This window comes from Pristiophorus japonicus, chromosome 7 (assembly GCF_044704955.1).
Source record: "Pristiophorus japonicus isolate sPriJap1 chromosome 7, sPriJap1.hap1, whole genome shotgun sequence".
NCBI lineage: Eukaryota > Metazoa > Chordata > Chondrichthyes > Pristiophoridae > Pristiophorus > Pristiophorus japonicus.
The window spans coordinates 119070855-119090755 of NC_091983.1; the positions used below are offsets into that span (position 1 = coordinate 119070855).

At 45.6% G+C, this 19901-nt stretch overlaps 1 protein-coding gene and 1 long non-coding RNA gene across 2 annotated transcripts in view; both read left to right on the forward strand.

Annotated features, from left to right (window-relative positions):
- The first annotated feature begins 15073 nt into the window (after positions 1-15073).
- LOC139267252 (actin-binding Rho-activating protein) lies at positions 15074-17931 on the forward strand. Its single transcript, XM_070885278.1, has 2 exons — positions 15074-15147; positions 16706-17931. Exon 2 carries the CDS (start codon positions 16781-16783, stop codon positions 17246-17248), a length of 468 nt encoding a protein of 155 aa, XP_070741379.1. The 5' UTR covers positions 15074-15147; positions 16706-16780; the 3' UTR covers positions 17249-17931.
- A 1282-nt stretch (positions 17932-19213) lies between these two features.
- LOC139267253 (uncharacterized) overlaps positions 19214-19901 on the forward strand; it is a 29993-nt gene continuing 29305 nt past the window's right edge. The window contains exon 1 of the long non-coding RNA XR_011593868.1: positions 19214-19798. This is a non-coding gene — a long non-coding RNA (uncharacterized lncRNA). The remainder of the gene's footprint in view (positions 19799-19901) is intronic.

A 19901-nucleotide genomic window follows, 5' to 3' on the forward strand; every position in this document is an offset into this window, starting at 1 on the left:
ATCACAGTGCCTGCAAGCCATTTGGGCCCTGCAGCGTAATTAAGGACAAAAACAGGGTCATTGACATCAATACATCGCGCCCTCGCATTCCTGTTATGGTAGTCACATTGTGACTGATGCCTGCTCTCAACAATTTCTTTCATAGTGGGGTGTATAAGGGATAACCTTATACACCCCCTATGAAAGAGCATCCTTTTCAGTGGCAGCTCTCCGGGTGGAACCGCTGTGAGTGAGTGTGGTCGGAATCTATTGGCCAACAGAAGGCGTGATAAGCGGCTTTGTAGGGAACCCCCTTGGATTCTGACCATCCTGTTTGATTATCTGCACTGCTCGTTCCGCCTGGCCATTTGAGGCCGGCTTGAACTGTGCCGTTCTGACATGGTTGATTCCATTGCCTGCCATGAAGTCCTGGAATTCAGTGCTTGTGAAGCACGGGCCATTGTCGCTGACCAAGACATCTGGGAGACCATGGGCGGCGAACGTTGCCCGTAGACTTTATACTGTGGCAGAGGATCTGTTTGAATTTAAAATGGCACACTCAATCCATTTGGAATAGGCGTCTACTACAACCAAAAACATTTTTCCCATGAAAGGACCTGCGTAGTCCACATGGATGCATGACCATGGCTTGGCGGGCCAGGAACAGGGGCTAAAGGGGACTTCCCTGGGTGGCGTTGCCCAGCTGAGCACACGTGTTGCACCTGAGAACACAAAGTTCCAGGTCTGCATCTATCCCTGGCTACCAAACGTGTGACCTGGCAATTGCCTTTATCATGACAATGCCCGGGTGCTCATTGTGAAGTTCTCTGATAAACACATCTCTGCCCCTCTGGGGCATGACTACTCGGTTTCTCCACAGTAGGCAATCGGCCTGAATTGAGAGTTCATCCTTGCGCCCATGAAACGGTTTAAATTCCTCAGGGCATGCCCCGTACGTGGCTGCCCAGTTCCCATTCAGGACACATTTCTTAACTAAAGACAGGAGCGAGTCTTTATTTGTCCAGACTTTAATCTGACGGGCTATCACAGGTGAGCCTTCGCTTTCAACAGCCATGACCATCTCAGCATCATGCTCAGTTGCCCCCTCAGTGGTGGCTAGTGGGAGCCTGCTGAATGCATCGGCACAGTTTTCAGTGCCCGGTCTGTGCCGAATTGTGTAGTCATAGGCGGCTAATGTGAGTGCCCACCTCTGTATTTGCAGGAAGCCTGCAGCCAGGTTCTAAAAAAAAAATTTTTTTTTAAGTTTCTATTATATTCAAAAAGGAGTTAGATGTAGTCCTTATTACTAGGGGGATCAAGGGGTATGGCGAGAAAGCAGGAATGGGGTACTGACATTGCATGTTCAGCCATGAACTCATTGAATGGCGGTGCAGGCTCGAAGGGCCGAATGGCCTACTCCTGCACTTATTTTCTATGTTTCTATGTATGCGGGCCGATGCATTCGCATTTATGGCCTTGTTGTCAGCCAAAAGGGACGTTAGGGGTTTGTGATCTGTCTCCAGCTCAAATTTCCTGCCAAACAGGTACTGGTGCATTTTCTTTTACTGCATATACACATGTTAGTGCTTCCTTTTCTACCATCCCGTAGCCCCTTTCTGCCTGGGACAGACTTCTGGAGGCATAAGCTACCGGCTGTGACTGACCATTGGCATTCACATGCTGCAACACACACCCGACCACATAGGACGAAGCATCGCACGTTAAAACAAGTTTCTTACAAGGGTCATATAGCGTTAACAGTTTGTTGGAGCATAACAAATTGCGTGCTCTATCAAAAGCCCTTTCCTGGCTGTCCCCCCAGACCCAATCGCGATCTTTGCGTCGGAGCACGTGTAGCGGCTCTAACAGCATGCTCAATTTGGGAAGAAAGTTACCAAAATAGTTCAGGAGCCCCAGGAACGTCATGTTACGGGGTCTGGTGCTCTCTGGATCGCTTCTGTTTTAGATGCAGTAGGTCTGATCCCGTCTGCTGCTACCCTCCTCCCCAGGAATTCTACCTCTGGAGCTAAGAAGATGCACCGCCTTTTTCAGTCGCAGCCCTACCCGGTCCAGTCTGCGTAGCACCTCCTTCAGGTTGTGGAGGTGTTTTTCAGTCTCGCGACCCGTGATGAGGATGTCGTCTTGAAAAACCACCGTATTTGGAATCGACTTGAGGAGGCTTTCCATATTTCGCTGAAAGATCGCGGCGGCCGAACGAATCCCGAACGGACATCTGTTATACTCAAACAACCTCTTGTCTGTCGTGATGGTGGTCAGCTTCTACGATTCACTCACCAGCTCCTGGGTCATGTAAGCTGAGGTCAGGTCCAATTTTGAAAAAAGTTTGCCACCGGATAGCTTCGCAAAGAGGTCCTCCGCTCTCGGTAGCGGGTACTGGTCTTGGAGTGACACCGGATTGATGGTGGCCTTGTAATCGCCACATATCCTGACCGACCCATCCGCCTTGAGCACCGGCACGATTGGGCTCACCCAGTCACTGAATTCGACTGGCAAGATGATGCCTTCCCTCAGCAGGCGGTCCAATTCGCATTCTATATTTTCCTGCATGTTAGATCTCTTAATTTCCAATGAAATACGAACTCCGATTGTAGTTTTAATGTCACTTTATTTTGGTCGCAATAACAAGCTCTTGGCTTTAAGCCAGGTCTTTGTCCTTCTGAGACCACATGGTCAAAATGGCTGTACTTATACCTGGATCAATTTACAGAAAAGAACTCGCCTTCTTTGACCTTATTGGCTCAATTAATAGTCTTTTAACCTTTTAATTGGCTCGCTACCCAAGGTTCTAAAATGTCAAGTTGATTGATGACTTAATGCAACATGCTCCCACTCACGTAGCATCTCTGACTTGGTGTCTGCGAATTTTCACAGCCTGTCTAAATGCAGCCTGTTTGAATTCTCTATCAATCCCCCCTTTGATTCTTTCACAAACTGAATCATAAAACATCAGGTATCACTGGTTAAACATTCTATAAAATAATTTCATACATGTTAATAGAGTTTCCTTCTAAAATTTGTTAATGTGTTTCGCCACATGTCCGGACTAGTAGCTTCCACACAAATTTACACCAACCCGAGTTCCATCGTGGCCACAATGGAAGTCTGGTTTTAGTAGGTTAATTAACCTTATTCCAATTTAATCCAAATCAATATCTTAGTTCAACCAGTAAACAACCTTCCCTTAAGCATAACATACCCCTGTGCCACGTACAGACGGTCTGCTGGGACCTGCAAGGTATCTCACATGCGGGACAGCAGCTACAGCCGCCTGGTCGCAACAACATTTAATCAACATAAACAAACAATATAAAAGTAAAATAATTACAACAAATAGAATTAAACCTTCCACCAATGAAGTTCCGATTGAACCTAGCCATTCAGTGGCTCCACTCCACAAAGTGAATGATGGGGGTTGCTTAAGCTTTTCTACCTCCTTTTGGATATGCTCTGCTAAGTGGGTAATTTCTTCGGAGCTATCTGGGATATATGTGCAACACTCAGTTCCGAGTAGGGCGCAAGTACCTCCCTTTTCAGCCAGGATGTAATTAAGGGCCAGTCTATTCTGTAGGGTTACTGTGCGGATTGCTACCATTTCTGCATTGATTTTAATTAGGGCCTCTGAGGTATCATTGGCTACCCGTTCCACAACGGATGCCATGTTAATGGATTCCCTTGCCAGTTTGGTGGTCCCATACCTGGGGATCAGAATGGCAAAGAACCTCTCTGTTTCTGTGATAGCTCTCTTAGGACGGTGTAAATGTTCCGACAGTGACTTTATATGATACATATAAGGCACAATGTAGGCTAAATAGCAGGATCCCGTCCAATTCTGGGGCAGCCAAGAGTAGGCCTTGTGGCCACACATCCAATAGGTGCCATTATAGGCAATGAATGTTAGCTGTTTCTTTGTCAGCAACACTCCGGGGCCTGTCCAGGCTTTTCCATCTGTTTTATTCAGAATCCCCGTTACGTTAAAAATTCCCACATCGGCCCAGTTTGGACCGGTTCCGTGGCTTGATTATATTATAATTCTGGGAGCAGTTACTATACTCCATATTTTGGCCTCCTTTGATGTTTCTAATCAGACAGACCGATTCCCCCGGTCTTCCTATTCCCGTTGTATTAGTGATAACAAAAAATGGGGGCCGTTTGGAATTATTGTAGCACGGTTGGTATCCCCCTTCAAAGGTAGTCAGATTGTAACCTGCTGACTTCCATTTACGTGCCCAGTTTTCCGTATCCTGAAACGCATTGCCTGTTTTGTTTTGATTAATTATCCACTCAGCCATTTCCGAGATATTCAAGGGAACTGGCCTCAAGGGAATCCCTCCCTTTGAGTGAATAGGAATATGCGCACACACCCAACAACTAGAAATGTCACCTTGTTTGGCATAAATGTATGACATATATAAAAAGGTATTTACATGTAATTCCTTTGCTACCCTACTATTTCCCTTTGGTGCAGAGGGTCGGCTAGTAAGAAGTAAGCATATGCCTAGAATACCTACAATCAATAATACAGTAAATGTATACATTTTGGCAAAAAGTAATTGTCCTTATTAGATTTCAGCTTCAGTTACGGGTGCTCGTTTAACGTGTGAAGCGTGGATCCAGGCTTTCTTTCCTTGGACTTTAACAGCTGCCTGGGTGGTCAATAAGACTTGATAAGGTCCCTCCCACTTGGCACCCAAAGGTTCTTTATGCAACTTTTTCACATACACCCAGACTCCCGGGATGATGTCGTGTCCTCCTTCGGGTGGATTACCCCAAGCTGCTGATACCTGTCGGGAAACATTGGTTAAGTTCTGACAGTATGATAACAAAGTGTCACTCATTAAGTGAACATCAGCTTTCCTTAAATCGATAGTTCCTGGCAGCGACATGGGTCTTCCTGTTATAATTTCAAATGGGCTTAGACCTGTAGTTCTGTTCGGGGTTGCCCTAATGCTACATAGCACTATTGGTAGTGCCTGGGGCCATGGTGTTCCTTCTTGGTGATATTTGGCAAGCCGTTGTTTCAGAGTTCGATTCATTCGTTCTACTTGTCCTGATGATTGTGGATGATAAGGACAGTGTAAATCTCACGTAATGTTCAGTAACCTACAGACTTCTTGGCAGATAGCACCTGTGAAGTGTGTTCCCTGATCTGAGTCAATGTACTCGGGACTCCCCATCGGGGAATGTAATCCTTACACAAGACCTTTGCAGTGTGATTGGCTGTGGCTCTTTTAGTTGGGACAGCTTCTACCCATCTAGAGAATCTGTCGACCATGACAAGAATGTTAGTGTATCCTTGGCATGAAGGAAGAGATATATAATCAACCTGCAGATGCTGGAATGGTCCGACAGGGGCAGGGGGCCTCAGTTGGGGCATAACCGTGATGGGTCCAGAATTATTTTTCTGGCAGACCACACAGCGGTCTGTTACCAGCTGGGCATGTTTTTTAAATCCCCGACCCCACCAGCTTTTCTGGAACCGTGCCATCATCTGTTGTGAGGCCAAGTGTCCCCACGAGTGGATCTGTTGGGCTAAAAAAGGCATAAGCGCTTGTGGCGCGACTGGCTTGTCGGTAACTCTTTGTCTCCAGACACCATCTTCGCATAGCTTAATTCCTGCCTCAATCCATGTCCATTTTTCCTCTCCGGAGCACTCACCTTGCATTGTTTGAAGGTCTCGTGTCAGAGTCCTGAGTGCTTTCAATCTGCACATCTGTGTTGGTTCTTCTGGAGGAACGCCCTGTGAGGCGGCATCTTTAGCTGCCTGGTCGGCTAGGGCATTTCCCTGAGCTCTGTGATATTTTCCTTGGTATGGACCTTACACTTCAGGATGGCCACTTCCTGAGGTAATTGTATGGCCTCCAGTAAGTCTCGGACTTCTTTTCCATTTCGGATAGGTGTACCAGCAGCAGTGAGGAATCCTCTTTTCCGCCATAACAGAGCAAAGTCGTGAACGACTCCAAAAGCATAACGCAAATCTGTGTAGACATTACTTGTCTGTCCTTCTGCTATTCGACATGCTTCTGACAGGGCCCGTAACTCGGCCTGTTGTGCTGACGTTCCTGAGGGTAAACATCCTTTTGCCACTACGTCATATAAGGTTGCAACTGCCCATCCTGCTTTTCTGGTACCATTGTCAACAAAGGAGGAACCATCTGTAAACAGGATGAGGTCTGGGTTGTGCAGAGGCTCCTCTGCTGCTAAGGCTGCTTCTTCTGTTTCTTTTAAAATCTCCACGCAGTCATGCTCTTCACATTCTCCCCCCTCTTGCTCCCTCGATTCTGACATCGGGAGCATAGTTGCGGGATTAACCGGGCTGGCCCGGACGATATGGGGATTAGGAGCTTCCAAAACTGCTGTCCAGTGGGTCCATCTAGCTGCCGTCACCTGAGACATTCTATTCATAGGCAGCAAAGCATGTACGGTGTGGGGACACTTGACATTGACAATCAGCTTTTGGTCGAGGACTAGACCCGCAGTGATCATTACCACTCGACATGTAGCTTCCATGGCTCTTAGGCAACTTCCCCATCTGAGGGCTACCGCATCCAGTTTTGCCGAATAATAGCCAATAGGTCTTTGCCGATCCCCACGTTCTTGTGTCAGTATAGCTGTCATATATCCTTCTTTCTCATGGACAAACAGGATAAATGGCTTACCACTGTCGGGGATTCCCAGAGCTGGTGCCGAACACAAAACCTTTTTCAAACTCAGGAAGGCCTCTTGCTGTTCCTTAGTGAGGGTGATGGCTTCTTTAGAGGCACATTTCCCCTTTAAAATATCATTCAATGGCTGAGCAAGCTGTGTGAAGGAGTCAATCCAATTTCTATTAAAGTTACACAATCCCAAAAAAGACCTTAGTTCCTGAATATTGGTGGGTTTTTAGCAGCCCCGAATGGCTGCAGTTCTATCCTGGGTAAGTTCCCTTGTGAAATCTTTTGTCCCAGGTATACAACCTCTTCTTGGGATATTTGTGCTTTGTCGATGCTGGCTTTATGTCCTTTCAGCCGAAGGTGGTCCAGCAAAGCTCATAAATCTTGTTCATGCTGTTCTTCCGTGTTTGAAGCTAGCAGGATATCGTCTACATATTGGATGACTGTGGATGACAGGGGAGGTAATTCTCGCAAATGGCTTTATAAAGCCATGTGGAATACCGTAGGGCTGCTGTGGAAACCCTGCGGTAACCAGGTCCAAGTATACTGTTGTCCTTGGACCGTGAAAGCAACCACTGTCGAACCTCCGGTGCCAGAGGCACCGACCAAAATCCGTTGGCCATAGCTATAACCAAGAAATATTTATGTTCCGGTTTGAGGGCATTAAAAATGGTGGAGGGATCTGCGACCAAAGGAGCTTTTTGATCAATACACTGGTTAGATTTCCTATAATCGACAGTCAAACGCCAAATCTCATTAGATTTCTGTACTGGCCACACGGGGCTATTGGAGGAGCTATGCGTTTTAATAAGCACCCCTTGTTTCTCCAATTGCTGAATAACCGTTAAGATTCCCGCGATGGCAGTTGGACTGATGGGATACTGTTTAGTGCATGGAGGCTTGGTCCCGGTAAATGACGCAGGCTCCATCTGGAGTAGGCCACAATCGTTCTTATCTTTAGCCCCTATCGGGTGTTCCTTCAATTCTTCGTTCTTCAAAGTTCTAATTGACCATGTCACCTGACCATCCTCGAAATGCAACGATGAATCTATTTGGATTAGAACGTCCATTCCCAAAAGGGGTTGATCTACTGGGCCTATCCAGACCGGCGTGGTTAGTTCATGTGGACCCAGCCCTATAAGTACCGGTGTTGTCCTTTTAATTTCCATTTTATGGCCCCCAACTCCATAGGCTGTACGTGCCCTACCATCCAATAGCAAAATGTCTCCATATTGTAGGGGTAAGCATTTTAATTCCGCCCCTGTGTCTAAAAGACAGTCCACATCCTTATCGCCCACCCTCACAGTTATATATAGCCCATCTCCCCTCTGTTGTATTAGTGCGAGGAGGGGGGCCAGGGTGAGCTCTGATCGTTTTTTGCTATCCCATGTAACTCCTTGTTATTGTATTGTCAGTCGCTTAAATGCTTCTATGAGGTCGTTATCTTGTGACAAGCCTGGTTTGTTGGATTGTATCCCTGGCTGCGTCCTCTTCCCCAGCCACGACTTGCTGTTTTGCCCTGCTCGTCTTGGCCCAGTGACTTTCTTTCCCACAATAATGACATTTTATGGGTAATTTTCCTAATAACTGTTTATCGGAATCCTGGGATTTCCATCCCATAGCCTGTACAGCTCAGACTTTAGCTCCCATATCCCGATCTAATTGGTTACATCGATCCACCAATGCTGCAAAGGTAGTTCCTCTATCTTCCCAGTCCGGTAACACTACCTTAAGCATTTTGGACAGTTCTGGCTTTAGACCTTCCACGAAAGCTGCTTTCAGGGGTCCAAACACTTGTTCATCCATTTCCTCATCCGTATTATTCATACCCGAATGTTCTAGCCATGTGCATCTAAACCGCTTGTCATACTCCAGGACGTCCTCTGTTCCTTTCTGTTGGCAGGCTGCAATTTTTCCCCAGTCTGTCTTAGCTGGACTGAAGGCTTGCAGCCAGTGTTTAATCGCCTCCCATCCTGCGTCTAATTCTTGCTCATCCTGCCCCAAAGCTTCTTCTACCTTGTCGTGCAATTTTCTTCCCTGTGTTTTTGGCACCATTATGGTCAAAATTTGCACTCCATCCCAGGGATGAAGTTGATATATATTTCTTAAGCGGTCCAATTGGTCCCATGTTTTCACTCCCCCTTTCTTTGGATTGGGCAATTCCTTGGATCATTTATCAATTTTCTCTGGGTCTGCCGGATCATGAACTAAGTATTTTTCGTACACCCTTTTCCTCGTTTTTTTGGTTCCGCCCTCATCCACAGTCTCTTCTGATTTGACTACAACTCGTCTTTTTTTAAAGCGCACCCCTAATTCTTCATCCTCCGACCCTGTATCGTCGGAGGATTCAGAATTCGTATCTATTCCTCGGTCGTGTCTTCTGGTTTGCGCTTTTAATTTATCCAAACATGGGTACCCTGGGAATTGACCAATACATTTTCCTTTTCCTATTACTGTCTCTTGACCTAATGATTTTTTCCATTCTTTAATTTCACCTTTAAGATCTTTAATTTACGCTTCCAGCTTTTCAAGTTCAAGCTTTTTCTGTCGCAGCTATGCACAAACTGCTTGCAATTGATCCTTTGTACTGGTCAGTTCTCGATCATGTTGGGAACGCATTATAATTTCATTCCGCTTTTGAATCTGTCTCATAACCGCTAGGGACCATCTGATTCGCTCTTTATTTTTCATATGGATCGTTTTTCCCCAGACCCTTTTAATCTCGTCCAAGGACCATTGTCCTTTGGAGGTTCCGTACTTTTGTTCGATCTTAATACAGGTTTTAGATAAATTGAATTGTTGCTCTATGTATTCTTTCAACTGTGCGAGGATTTCATCTATCAAAACCTCAGGTGGTGCTTGCCCACCTTTAACAGTTGTAGGCAATTCTTTGCTCTTATCTCCTGCTGCCATAATACTGATTTCTTTACTGGGGTCTCGAGACGTAGACTTTCCAGCCGATCAGTGGGTCGGTGATTAATTAACTAACACACCGCCGAAGTTAGACGTCTATGGGACCTCGAGCCGACTACCAACCGGAGGGTTCGCAAACCAGAGGCTTTCGTTATCGCGTAGAAGGAGAGGCGAATTTAGACTTTTGACCGAGGACTTTTATAAAGAGGAGTCCTTACCTCAGTATGTAGGTCCGATGTCCTAAATTCAGTTTCTTTCCTCAGCGATCCTGTTCGTGACGCCAAAATTGTTAGATCTCTTAATTTCCAATGAAATATGAACTCCGATTGTAGTTTTAATGTCACTTTATTTTGGTCGCAGTAACAAGCTCTTGGCTTTAAGCCAGGTCTTTGTCCTTCTGAGACCACATGGTCAAAATGGCTGTACTTATACCTGGATCAATTTACAGAAAAGAACTTGACCTTATTGGCTCAATTAATAGTCTTTTAACCTTTTAATTGGCTCGCTACCCAAGGTCCTAAAATGTCAAGTTGATTGATGACTTAATGAAACATGCTCCCACTCACGTAGCATCTCTGACTTGGTGTCTGTGAATTTTCACAGCCTGTCTAAATGCAGCTTGTTTGAATTCTCTATCACTGCATCACCTATGGCTTTGCTCTGGCCTTGTGGTGTACTGGCCTGGCGTTCGGGTTTATGTGAATCACTACCTTGGCCCCCATGAAAGTGCCGATGTCGGGCTGAAATAATGAGTCAAATTTGTCCAGGACCTGTGCACATGATACTCATTCCACAGAAGAAATTGCATTGACATCGCCCCATTTCCAGTTCATGACAGCAAGCCAACTTCTCCCCAATAGTGCGGGACCGTCCCCCGGGACAATCTAGAGTGGCAACCTGTTCTCAGAATCTTTGTGGGTCACGACTACCGTGGCGCTGCCTAGCACCGGTATGATCTCCTTTGTATATGTCCGTAGCTGTGCGTCAATCGGCAATAATTTTGGCCTCCTGGCCTTGGACACCCACAACCTTTTGAACTGTTTGATACTCATTAGGGACTGGCTGGCCCCCGTGTCTAGCTCTATTAATACTGGGATGCCATTGAGGAGCACTTTCATCATTATCGGTGGCGTCCTGGTATATGAACTGTATATGTGCTCCACATGAACTTGCTGAACTTCAGCTTCCAGCGATTTCCCCCAGTATTTATTTGGCCTCGTAGGGCTTACATCGGGCCTGTCCTCCTCGTACATCAACCTGGCTGCAGGCTTCCTGCACATACGCGCCAAGTGACCGCTGACATTGCAGTTTCTGCAGTTATATTGCTGATACCTGCAAGCTCTGGCTGGATGTTTGCCGCCACAACTCCAGCATGAGCTGGTGGCCCCATTGTTGGAAACAAAAGGTCCATTGCCAGTCGATCGTCTCTGACTGTCTCTGTAACTGTCCTTACGCGCACCATTAACAGATGTTGATGGCCCCATTACTGGCCGCATTATCCATTGCGATGGCCTGAATCACCGTTAAGCTAGCCATTGTCTCTGTTGAATTCCCCCTTTGGGTTCGACTACATGCTGGTGCATGCCCGATTTCCCTTGTCTGCCTCGAGAACTGTATGCCGCGTTAACAATGTTGACTCCCTGGTTGTTTGCTGCATTTGAGCCAAGATTTTTGTCATACATCATTCTGGTCTCTTCCTCCCCTGAGATAAATGTCTGGGCTATCAGAGCCGCCGCTTCCAAGGTCAAGTCTTTGGTCTCAATCAGTTTCCTGAAAACCCCAGCATGCCCGATGCCCTCAATAAAAAAGTCTTGCAGCATCTCTGCTCTGCATGCATCTGGGAACTTACATAGGCTCGCCAGTCACTGGAGATCTGCCACGAAGTCAGGAACGCTTTGCCCTTCTCGCCGCTGGGTGCGTGTAAAACCGGTGTCTCGCCATCTGCATGCTGCTCGCCAGTTTAAGGTGTTCCCCGATCAACTTACTGAGCTCTTCGAACGTCTTGTCCGCCGGCTTCTCTGGCGCTAGAAGATCCTTCATCAGGGAGTACTTTCTGGATCTACAAACAGTCAGGAGATGAGCCCTGCGTTTGTTGGCCGAATCCTGTCCCAACCATTCCTTAGTGACAAACCTTTCCTGTAGTCTCTCAATAAAGTCGTCCCAATCATCATCAACACGGTACCTCTCTTCTGTGCTGCTAGTCGCCATGCTCGCGTGGTTTAAATCCCAGTTTCTCGTCGCCAATGATATGTCCTTACTATACAGTATAGATGCACACGAGGCCCATACTTGAGAGAAGGTCACTCTGTGACCAGTTACCTTTATTACCAAGACCTCAAGTGATGAAGGTGAGTGGAGCTTCCCCTTTTATACCTGAAAGTCCAGGTTAGGAGTGTCTCCAAGTCCACAAGTTCACCCCCTTGTGGTCAATGTTCTCAACGTATACAACTTAGGTCAGCTTATACATGGGTTACAATGATAGTTGAATACATGACACATTATATAGGTTCCCCCCCATCTCCTCTCCTGAGCATTAAGCTCAATTGTTTGCAACATTTCTTGCAGTTTTCATGGAAAGTGTTTGCTGCAGGAACCTTATTTTCTGTACTCACTGCCTCCTATCCCTTAGCCTACCCAAGTTGCTACCTTTTGTGTCTATTTTACGAATAAATCTGTTATGTGGTACTTTATCAAACACCTTTTGAAAGTTCATATTTACAACATACTTCATCAATCCTCTCTGTTATTTCATCAAAGAACTCAATCAGGCTAGTCAGAAACAATTCACCTTTAACAAATCCGTGCTGGCTGTCCTTTATTAACCCATGCTTCTCTAAGCAAGAATTAATTTTGTCCTTGACAAGTCTCTAGTAGTTTCCCCACCACTGGCATTAGACTGCTTGGCCTATAGTTACCAGATTTATCCCTCTCCCCTTTTTTGAACAGGCATGTAACATTTGCAGTTCTCCATTGCTCTGGCACCACTCCCGTATCCAAGGAGGATTGAAAGATTGTTTTCAGAGCTTCTTCTATTTCCACCCTAGCTTCCCTCAGCAACCTAGGATGCATCCCATCTGGGCTAGTGTATATGTTGTGATATAAAAGGTATTGCAATTGTGTGGGACAGGCTCGATGGACCAGATGGTCTTTACCTGTCCGTCATTGTCCGAATGTTCGTATGTACTCATTCAGTACATCAATCATGTCCTCTGCTTCCACAAGATTTCCTTTTTTGTTCCTAATTAGCCCCACCATTCCTTTAACTATTCTTTTACTTTTTATATGTTTATAAAAGATTGTCGGTTTCCCTTTTACGTTATCCACCAATCTTTTCTCATATCTCTCTTTGCCTCCTTATATCCTTTTTCAATTTCCTGCTGCACTCTCTATATTCTTCCTGGTTTTCTGCTGTATTCTGTTCATAAACCTCCTTTTTCTGTTTTATTTTAACCTCTGCGCCCTTTGTCACCCAGGGAACTCTAGCTTTGGATGCCCCATATTTCCTTCTTATGGGAATATGTTTGGTTTTACCCCAAATATTTCTGCCTTTAAGGCCTGCTATTGCTCATTTACTCTCTTCCTAGTCAATCTTTGTTTCCAGTCCACCTGTGCTAGATCCCTTTTCAAATTACTGAAATTGGCTCTCTTCCATTTGGGTATTTTCACCTTTGATTTTTCTTTGTCCCTTTCCAGAACTACTTTAAATCTAATTATATTATGATCACTATTACCCAGATGTTCTCCCACTGCAACACATTCCACTTACCCTACTTTTTCCCCAGAACTAAATCCAGCACTGATTCGTTCCTCCTTGGAGACAGAAACATACTGATTATGCAATTCTCTTGTACACATTTTAGGAATTCCTCGCCCTCCTTGCCCTTTACTCTCTTTTTATTTCCCAGTCTATATTGAATTGAAGTCCCTTACTATTATTGCTCTATTATTTTTACATTTCTCTGAAATTTGCTTACTGATTTGCCCCTCTATCTCCTTCTCGCTATTTGGTGGTTTATAGTAAACACCCAGCAATGTAACAGCTCCTTTTCTGTTCCTTAATTCTAGCCAAATAGATTCAGGGTTCGAGATTGCCCCTCTTCCTCTTGGTGATGCCCGTTAGCGCCTCCAAGGGAGCGCTAATAGGGCACAAAACAGTTTTTGCCCGGGGGACGAGGGTGGTTCCTGCGAAATTGCGCGGGAGTTGGCGGAGGCGCTTCTACGGTAGCACCGAGTCCTGCCAGTAGCACCCCAGGCCGCCGCACAACCGCCGATGACCTCATCGATGTGCGTGGTGATCCCTCAGTGCAGCGCGCTGAACCCTTTCCGCCCCGTGGCGGATATTATCTTGCGCCCCCGCGAGGCTGCTGCGAGCAGTGTCATCACCAGCCTCACGGGTCACAAACCGGGCCGACGTCCGCTCACGGGGCGGAATTTAAAGGGGAGGTTGGGAGCACCCTGCGCTGCCATCTTATCTGTTTGCCGACTCACCGGTCGGCTTGACTTCTTGCTGTGTGTGGTCCGAGCCGTCATCATGCAACCCAGCACTCCATTTTGGGTGCCGGGCTGTGGCCTCGGCATCACGCCGCCCTGGTGGCCCAGTGGAGGCCATCAGAGGCCCGGCAGAGTGCACAGCAGCCCTCACCTTTAATCAAAGGGGAGGGACGTTGAAATGCGTTAGCACTACATGAAACATCTAGGTAGCGCTGCCGATCGCGCCCCAGTATCACCCCGGTACCTGCCCCAAGAGTTAGTTGAGGGCACAAGATTGCGATCCACTTCCTCTGAGGGGCGGTAACCAAATTTTCGCAGTCGGGCGGGACTTCCTACCCGCCCAGAGTCGGTTACTGTCCCCAATCGGGGTGCTGGGGAATTTTTCCCCCTCAGTCTTTGAATCTCTAGTATCTAGTTCCTCTGTAGAACTGTAATATTATCCTTGATCAATACTGCCACCTCCAACCCGCCCAAACCCCTGTCTTTTTTTCATTCCTTATCCCTCCTGAATAGATAGTTCCCATTCCTGCCCATGTTTAAGCCAGGTCTCCATTATAGTCACCATATCATAACCTCATGTGGCAACTTGTAACTCGTCAACCTTACTTGTAACACTCTTCGCATAACACACGTGCAATCCAACACCATGCTACTCTGCTTTGCTTTTTTCCTCCATCTAATTCCTGCTCTTTCTATGCTATTCTTTATTCTGTTACTGTTTGTCCCCCCTAGTTTTCTATGCACCTTGTCTCTCCTCTCTGCTGCTACGTTAGTTTAATTGTGACACTCCTTCAAAAAAGGATAAGATATAAACCAGGAAATCACAGGCTAGTTCATCTTAATTCAGTTGATGGTGCACGTTACAAATTTGGGAAATGTAGTGCATACCTTTTCAGATTTAGTGGTGTCAGTCACTCCTGATATGGATCTCATGTCTCTTATGTTCCTTTCAGGCCAGCTATTACCTGGGAAAACTGAACTGCTGTACCTTAATTCCCAGGTCAGTCCAAGACCTGCATCTTTGTTGTTTTTGTTTGAACTGATTGACCTTGAAAAGGGGTTTTGCAGTCCTTTATGTCAATTTGGACCGCAGGTAGGAGAATCTTACCAGATCACCCTAGCCACAATCCCTGTTAACCTCTAATGAATCAAGTGATCTCAATCAGAATAGGTATGAATGATCATCAAAGTGTTCAAACTAACTTTCGTTGTCTGCTACACACTAGTTCAAGCCTATCTGAATGTAATCTATATCTCTGTGCTGTGAATTTAATTCCAGGGAAAAGAAAATAGACTAAATAGTGAATATTCCATCCACAACTTTGGATAGTGTAACATAATTTAGTTGTTTTGTATTGTTATGGAAAGTATTGTAGAAGTTTTTAAAAGTTTGGATTTCTGCTTTTATTCATACATATATAACTCAATGTTGCATTTTAGCATATTTCACACCTAGATTCCTCCCCTTTCCAATGGCAACGGGGGCAGAAATCCTAAGATGTGACCAATTCACTAAATATATTCAAAAAGGAGTTAGATGTAGTCCTTACTACTAGGGGGAATCAAGGGGTATGGCGAGAAAGCAGGAATGGGGTACTGAAGTTGCATGTTCAGCCATGAACTCATTGAATGGTGGTGCAGGCTCGAAGGGCTGAATGGCCTTCTCCTGCACCTATTTTCTATGTTTCTATGTTTCTATGTGACTGTACACTATTAGAGTCTATAGTAAAGTATGAAATTGTTCAGCACTTGGAGAAACAGAAGTTAATCAGGGCCAATCAGCATGGATGCTGTTAGCTTCCAGTCTTCAGACCAGTAGAGGGCACGCTAGGGCAAAGCTTGAAGAGGGCTTATTCAGGAGCTCTCAGAGGCGCATCGTCAAATAGAGAAATGTAAAGGTTCAAAGTCTTCTCAAACAGGCAGCATATTCCCCACTGCAGCTAGCCTCAAGACTAATTGCAGCAAGTGTTAGCCCCTATACTGGTGAATCAAGATCAATTTGGAAATCTCTGAGAAAAGAAAGTGGCAAGTTTGAAACTCCTACAAGAAAGATCAGTTTGAAATGTAAGAGTTCATTTAGACTAATACAGATTTCCACAATGGTCAGACACATAAGAAAAAGAATCTCTGTGGTAATAAAAAAGTTATTTACAAGAGGTTACCTTATTACTTATGTTGTTCTACAGTAGCAGTTATTAAAAAATCTGATTTTTACTGGAGAACACTTTTTACACTTTCTCAAATGGTCAAATGATCCATCTTAAATCGCCAATAGCTACAAAAGAATGCGCAAACTCTAATCGGTATTGCTGTGAGGAAACATCGACTGGTTGCAACGAGAAACATTGTCCAATGGATAGACGACGCTCCCACCCCTTCCCATCCTTCCCATTGGTGCTCTGTCCGGAAGGCGCTCTTCTATTGGTTGACTAAACTGTCGATCATAATGAGCAGCTCTGAACTGCCAGCCGCCGATTCGGTGACAGCGACCCTGCGGTGTCCAGGTTGGAGCCCGGGGCTTGCAGAATAAAACCACCAATATTCGGGTTTTATAAGGAAGGTTCGGCAAGATCAGCCTGAAACTGATCAACACAGCTGAAAGATGATATGCAGGTGGTTTTTAAAAAAAAGACAAATATCCTTGTTTCCAGCTGCTGATTATTCTGGTAAAAGAATGGCTGCGATGACCTTCCAGGATTAGAGGATATTAATCTATTGGGAAAGAAATGGAAGAAAGTGGAGGCAATCACACGGAGGTGCCGGGGCGGCCAGGACAGCACGGAACAGCAAGGCTGAGGCAGAGGTGGCAGAAATGGGCCGAGGATCACAGGGAGTACCAGCGGTGCAATCCTTTCAGTGGATCCCATGCGGTGACTTTGCGGTTGCACCGAGCGGGAGAAGAATACGGGCATCCGAAAGAGGGATCGAAAACGGACCAGAGGGGCAAAGATGCACATACCCTGGTCGGGAAAGAAGTCGAAGAATTGCTTTATATTATTAGAAAGAATGGAGAAGCCGGACCGGGTGGAAATATTTGTGTAACTTTTGGAAGATTGTTCGATGCCTATGTGACAATTTCCAATAAAGTGGTGGGGATTCTGCTGCGAGCGAGGAAACATGGGCTGGTTCACTTTGATGGGGAAATGCTTTGGCAAGGAAGGGACGATCGCACTCTCATCACGCTGCTGGAATGAAGATAGGCTTGAGTTAGTTTGTCGGAAATTGTGAATTTGCACTTTCGTCGTGGTTACAGTGAAGCTGCGCTTATTTTAAGCCTTGATTGAAAAACACTAAAACGCATCAAAAATTGAACGTATGTTTTGAAGTGTGCAGGATTTATATTAAGAAAAACAAGTACTTTATTGCAGTTGTAGTAAATACAGAGCTGCAAACTGCAAAAAGTTGGTATCTTTTCAAGCAAGATGTCATAGAGTATGGTGCGGGTGGGAAGATGCTGTGTGCGGAATAACTGGAAATTAAATTTCGGCAACTCACCGAAAATCAGTATCTGAGAACTGATCTTTAATTACATGTTGTGCCAAGCGTTCCAACATACGAACAATAAGGGAGAGGTAAAGATCACCTAGTCCATCAAGCCTGTTCCACACAATTGTGATACCTAGTGTATCACAACATATACACTCCACCCCACCTGAAACCATGTGATCTCCCGGGAGAGGCAAAAAAGATTAAAAACCCAGGCCAATTTGGGGTGGTGGGGGGGAAATCTGGGAAATTCTTTTCCGACCCATCTAGGCGATCAAAACTAGTCCAGATCACTGTGGCCATTAAATTCTCTGCTGTACCTAGCTTCTGTCAGACGCCATCTCTTAGAGATAGGGAAGGGGGAGGGACGAGGCCGTGGAGGAATTTGAAAACAAGGGTGAGAATTTCAAAATTGAAGCAGTGCTCGTTCAGGAGCCATTGTAGATCAGCGAGCACAAGGGAATGGGTGAACAAAACTTGATCAACACCTGACCCACTTGTTTTTAAACAGATTATATATTATATTAAAATGTTGAATAAAGAGTTGAATTATTAGAAACCTCTACTGAAATAAAATTGGAGTTTAGAAGAATGAGTACCGCTGGAAAGCTGGTACTCCCCCCACCTTTATGTGGCCATTAGCGGCAACATTTTTTCATGGCTACTTTGGAAGGGTTCATTAGTGCTGGTACCTATTTGTTCACTTTTGGAGCTGAATATGGCTGTCCCACCCCATATTCAGCTCCAAAAGTGAACAAATGGGTTCCAGCGCTAATGAACCCTTCCAAAGTGGATTTTTCAATGGTGTGACTGTCTTAATTTGAGCGTTATCACCACTGAGAAATTCAGCATGCAGGTAAGGGTTTCTAATGAGCCAGCTTCTTCCTCTCTGGCCTTTTTAAAGGCCAGGGTTTGCAGCAAGGCCTTGAGGTAGGGAAAGGAGTTTGGAAGGATGGCTGGTGTAAGAGGTGTGAGGAAAGCCAACAGGTTCACTGATATGGAGCTGGAGATGCTGACGAATGGTGTCGAGTTCAGAAGAATACTGTTTCCTGACGTGGGGAGACCTGGCAGACAGGCAGGACATAATGCATGGAGGGAGATTGCAGGGGAGGTGTCAGGCACCTCCATATATGTGAGGACGCACCCTCCCAGGAGGGTGCTGGCCAGTCTGCACCCGGCCCTTCCAGGGTGGCAATGGGTCAACGCCTCCTAGCTCTGGGGCGATGGGGATCCTCCTCCTCCCCAGGGCACTGCCAGAGCATGCATACAATGACTTTCATTGTGCCACCAGGTGCATCATCGAGCAGTACACAGGCATCCGTAAGCAGAGATTCCGGTACCTGGACTATGATGGCACCTTGCAGTACTTTTCTCAACGGGTCTCCATAATTGTCGTGGTCTGCTGGCTCAACCTCGAGCGGCTGTCCCCTCATGATAGCCAGGTTGTGCAGCATGCAGCAGACCATGACAATTATGGAGACCCGTTGAGAGTACTGCAAGGTGCCACCATAGTCCAGGCACCGGAATCTCTACTTACAGATGCCTGTGCACTGCTCGATGATGCACCTGGTGGCATAATGAGCGTCATTGTATGCATGCTCTGGCACTGCCCTGGGGTTCCAGAGGAGTGAGCAGACACAGGGGATATCCCTTGTCCCCAAGCAGCTAATTACTCGATGGCAAGTTTATGAAAATTGCATCAGAATACACAAGCTGCATTATCTAATATTTATTCACTCGATGTCCACAAGTGACCTCATAATTAAGCAAACTCAATATGCCTCAATGCTTTCTTTACTGATATGCTTCCAAAGGGCATTCTAACATATATAATGATTTATGTACATATGAAAAAAGGACACTGTGACGCACATTACCCCAGTGATGCCTGCATCCTGCATCTTCCTGTTACACCTTTCATATTTCCAAAAGCCATCTTAATATCTGATTATAAAAAGATCATTTTGAAACCGAGCTCTAAATTCAAATTTACTCATGCATAACATTCATGGCGTGGACACCAAAACAAGTGAAAAATGCAATTCTCTGGAAAAATAAATAAGTTTTCATTCTTCATTGGGCATCTATCAACATTCGTTACCCAAGAACTCATGGTCCAGCAATCCTGAGTCAGCAAAATGGTAAATTTTACATTTGAACTCCTGCACGGGAGGATCACACTGCCAGAAGATACTCTTCAGTTTCTCGTCTACCTTAGATAATCTCAAGTACATTTGTGATGGTCGCTCCCACAAGCAGTCTGAGTATCTTACATTCAGCCTTGTGTCCATACTACCCTTTATCTAAATATATGATAGCATAACCCAGAGGTACAACAATAGGACACCCTTGTGATCTGAA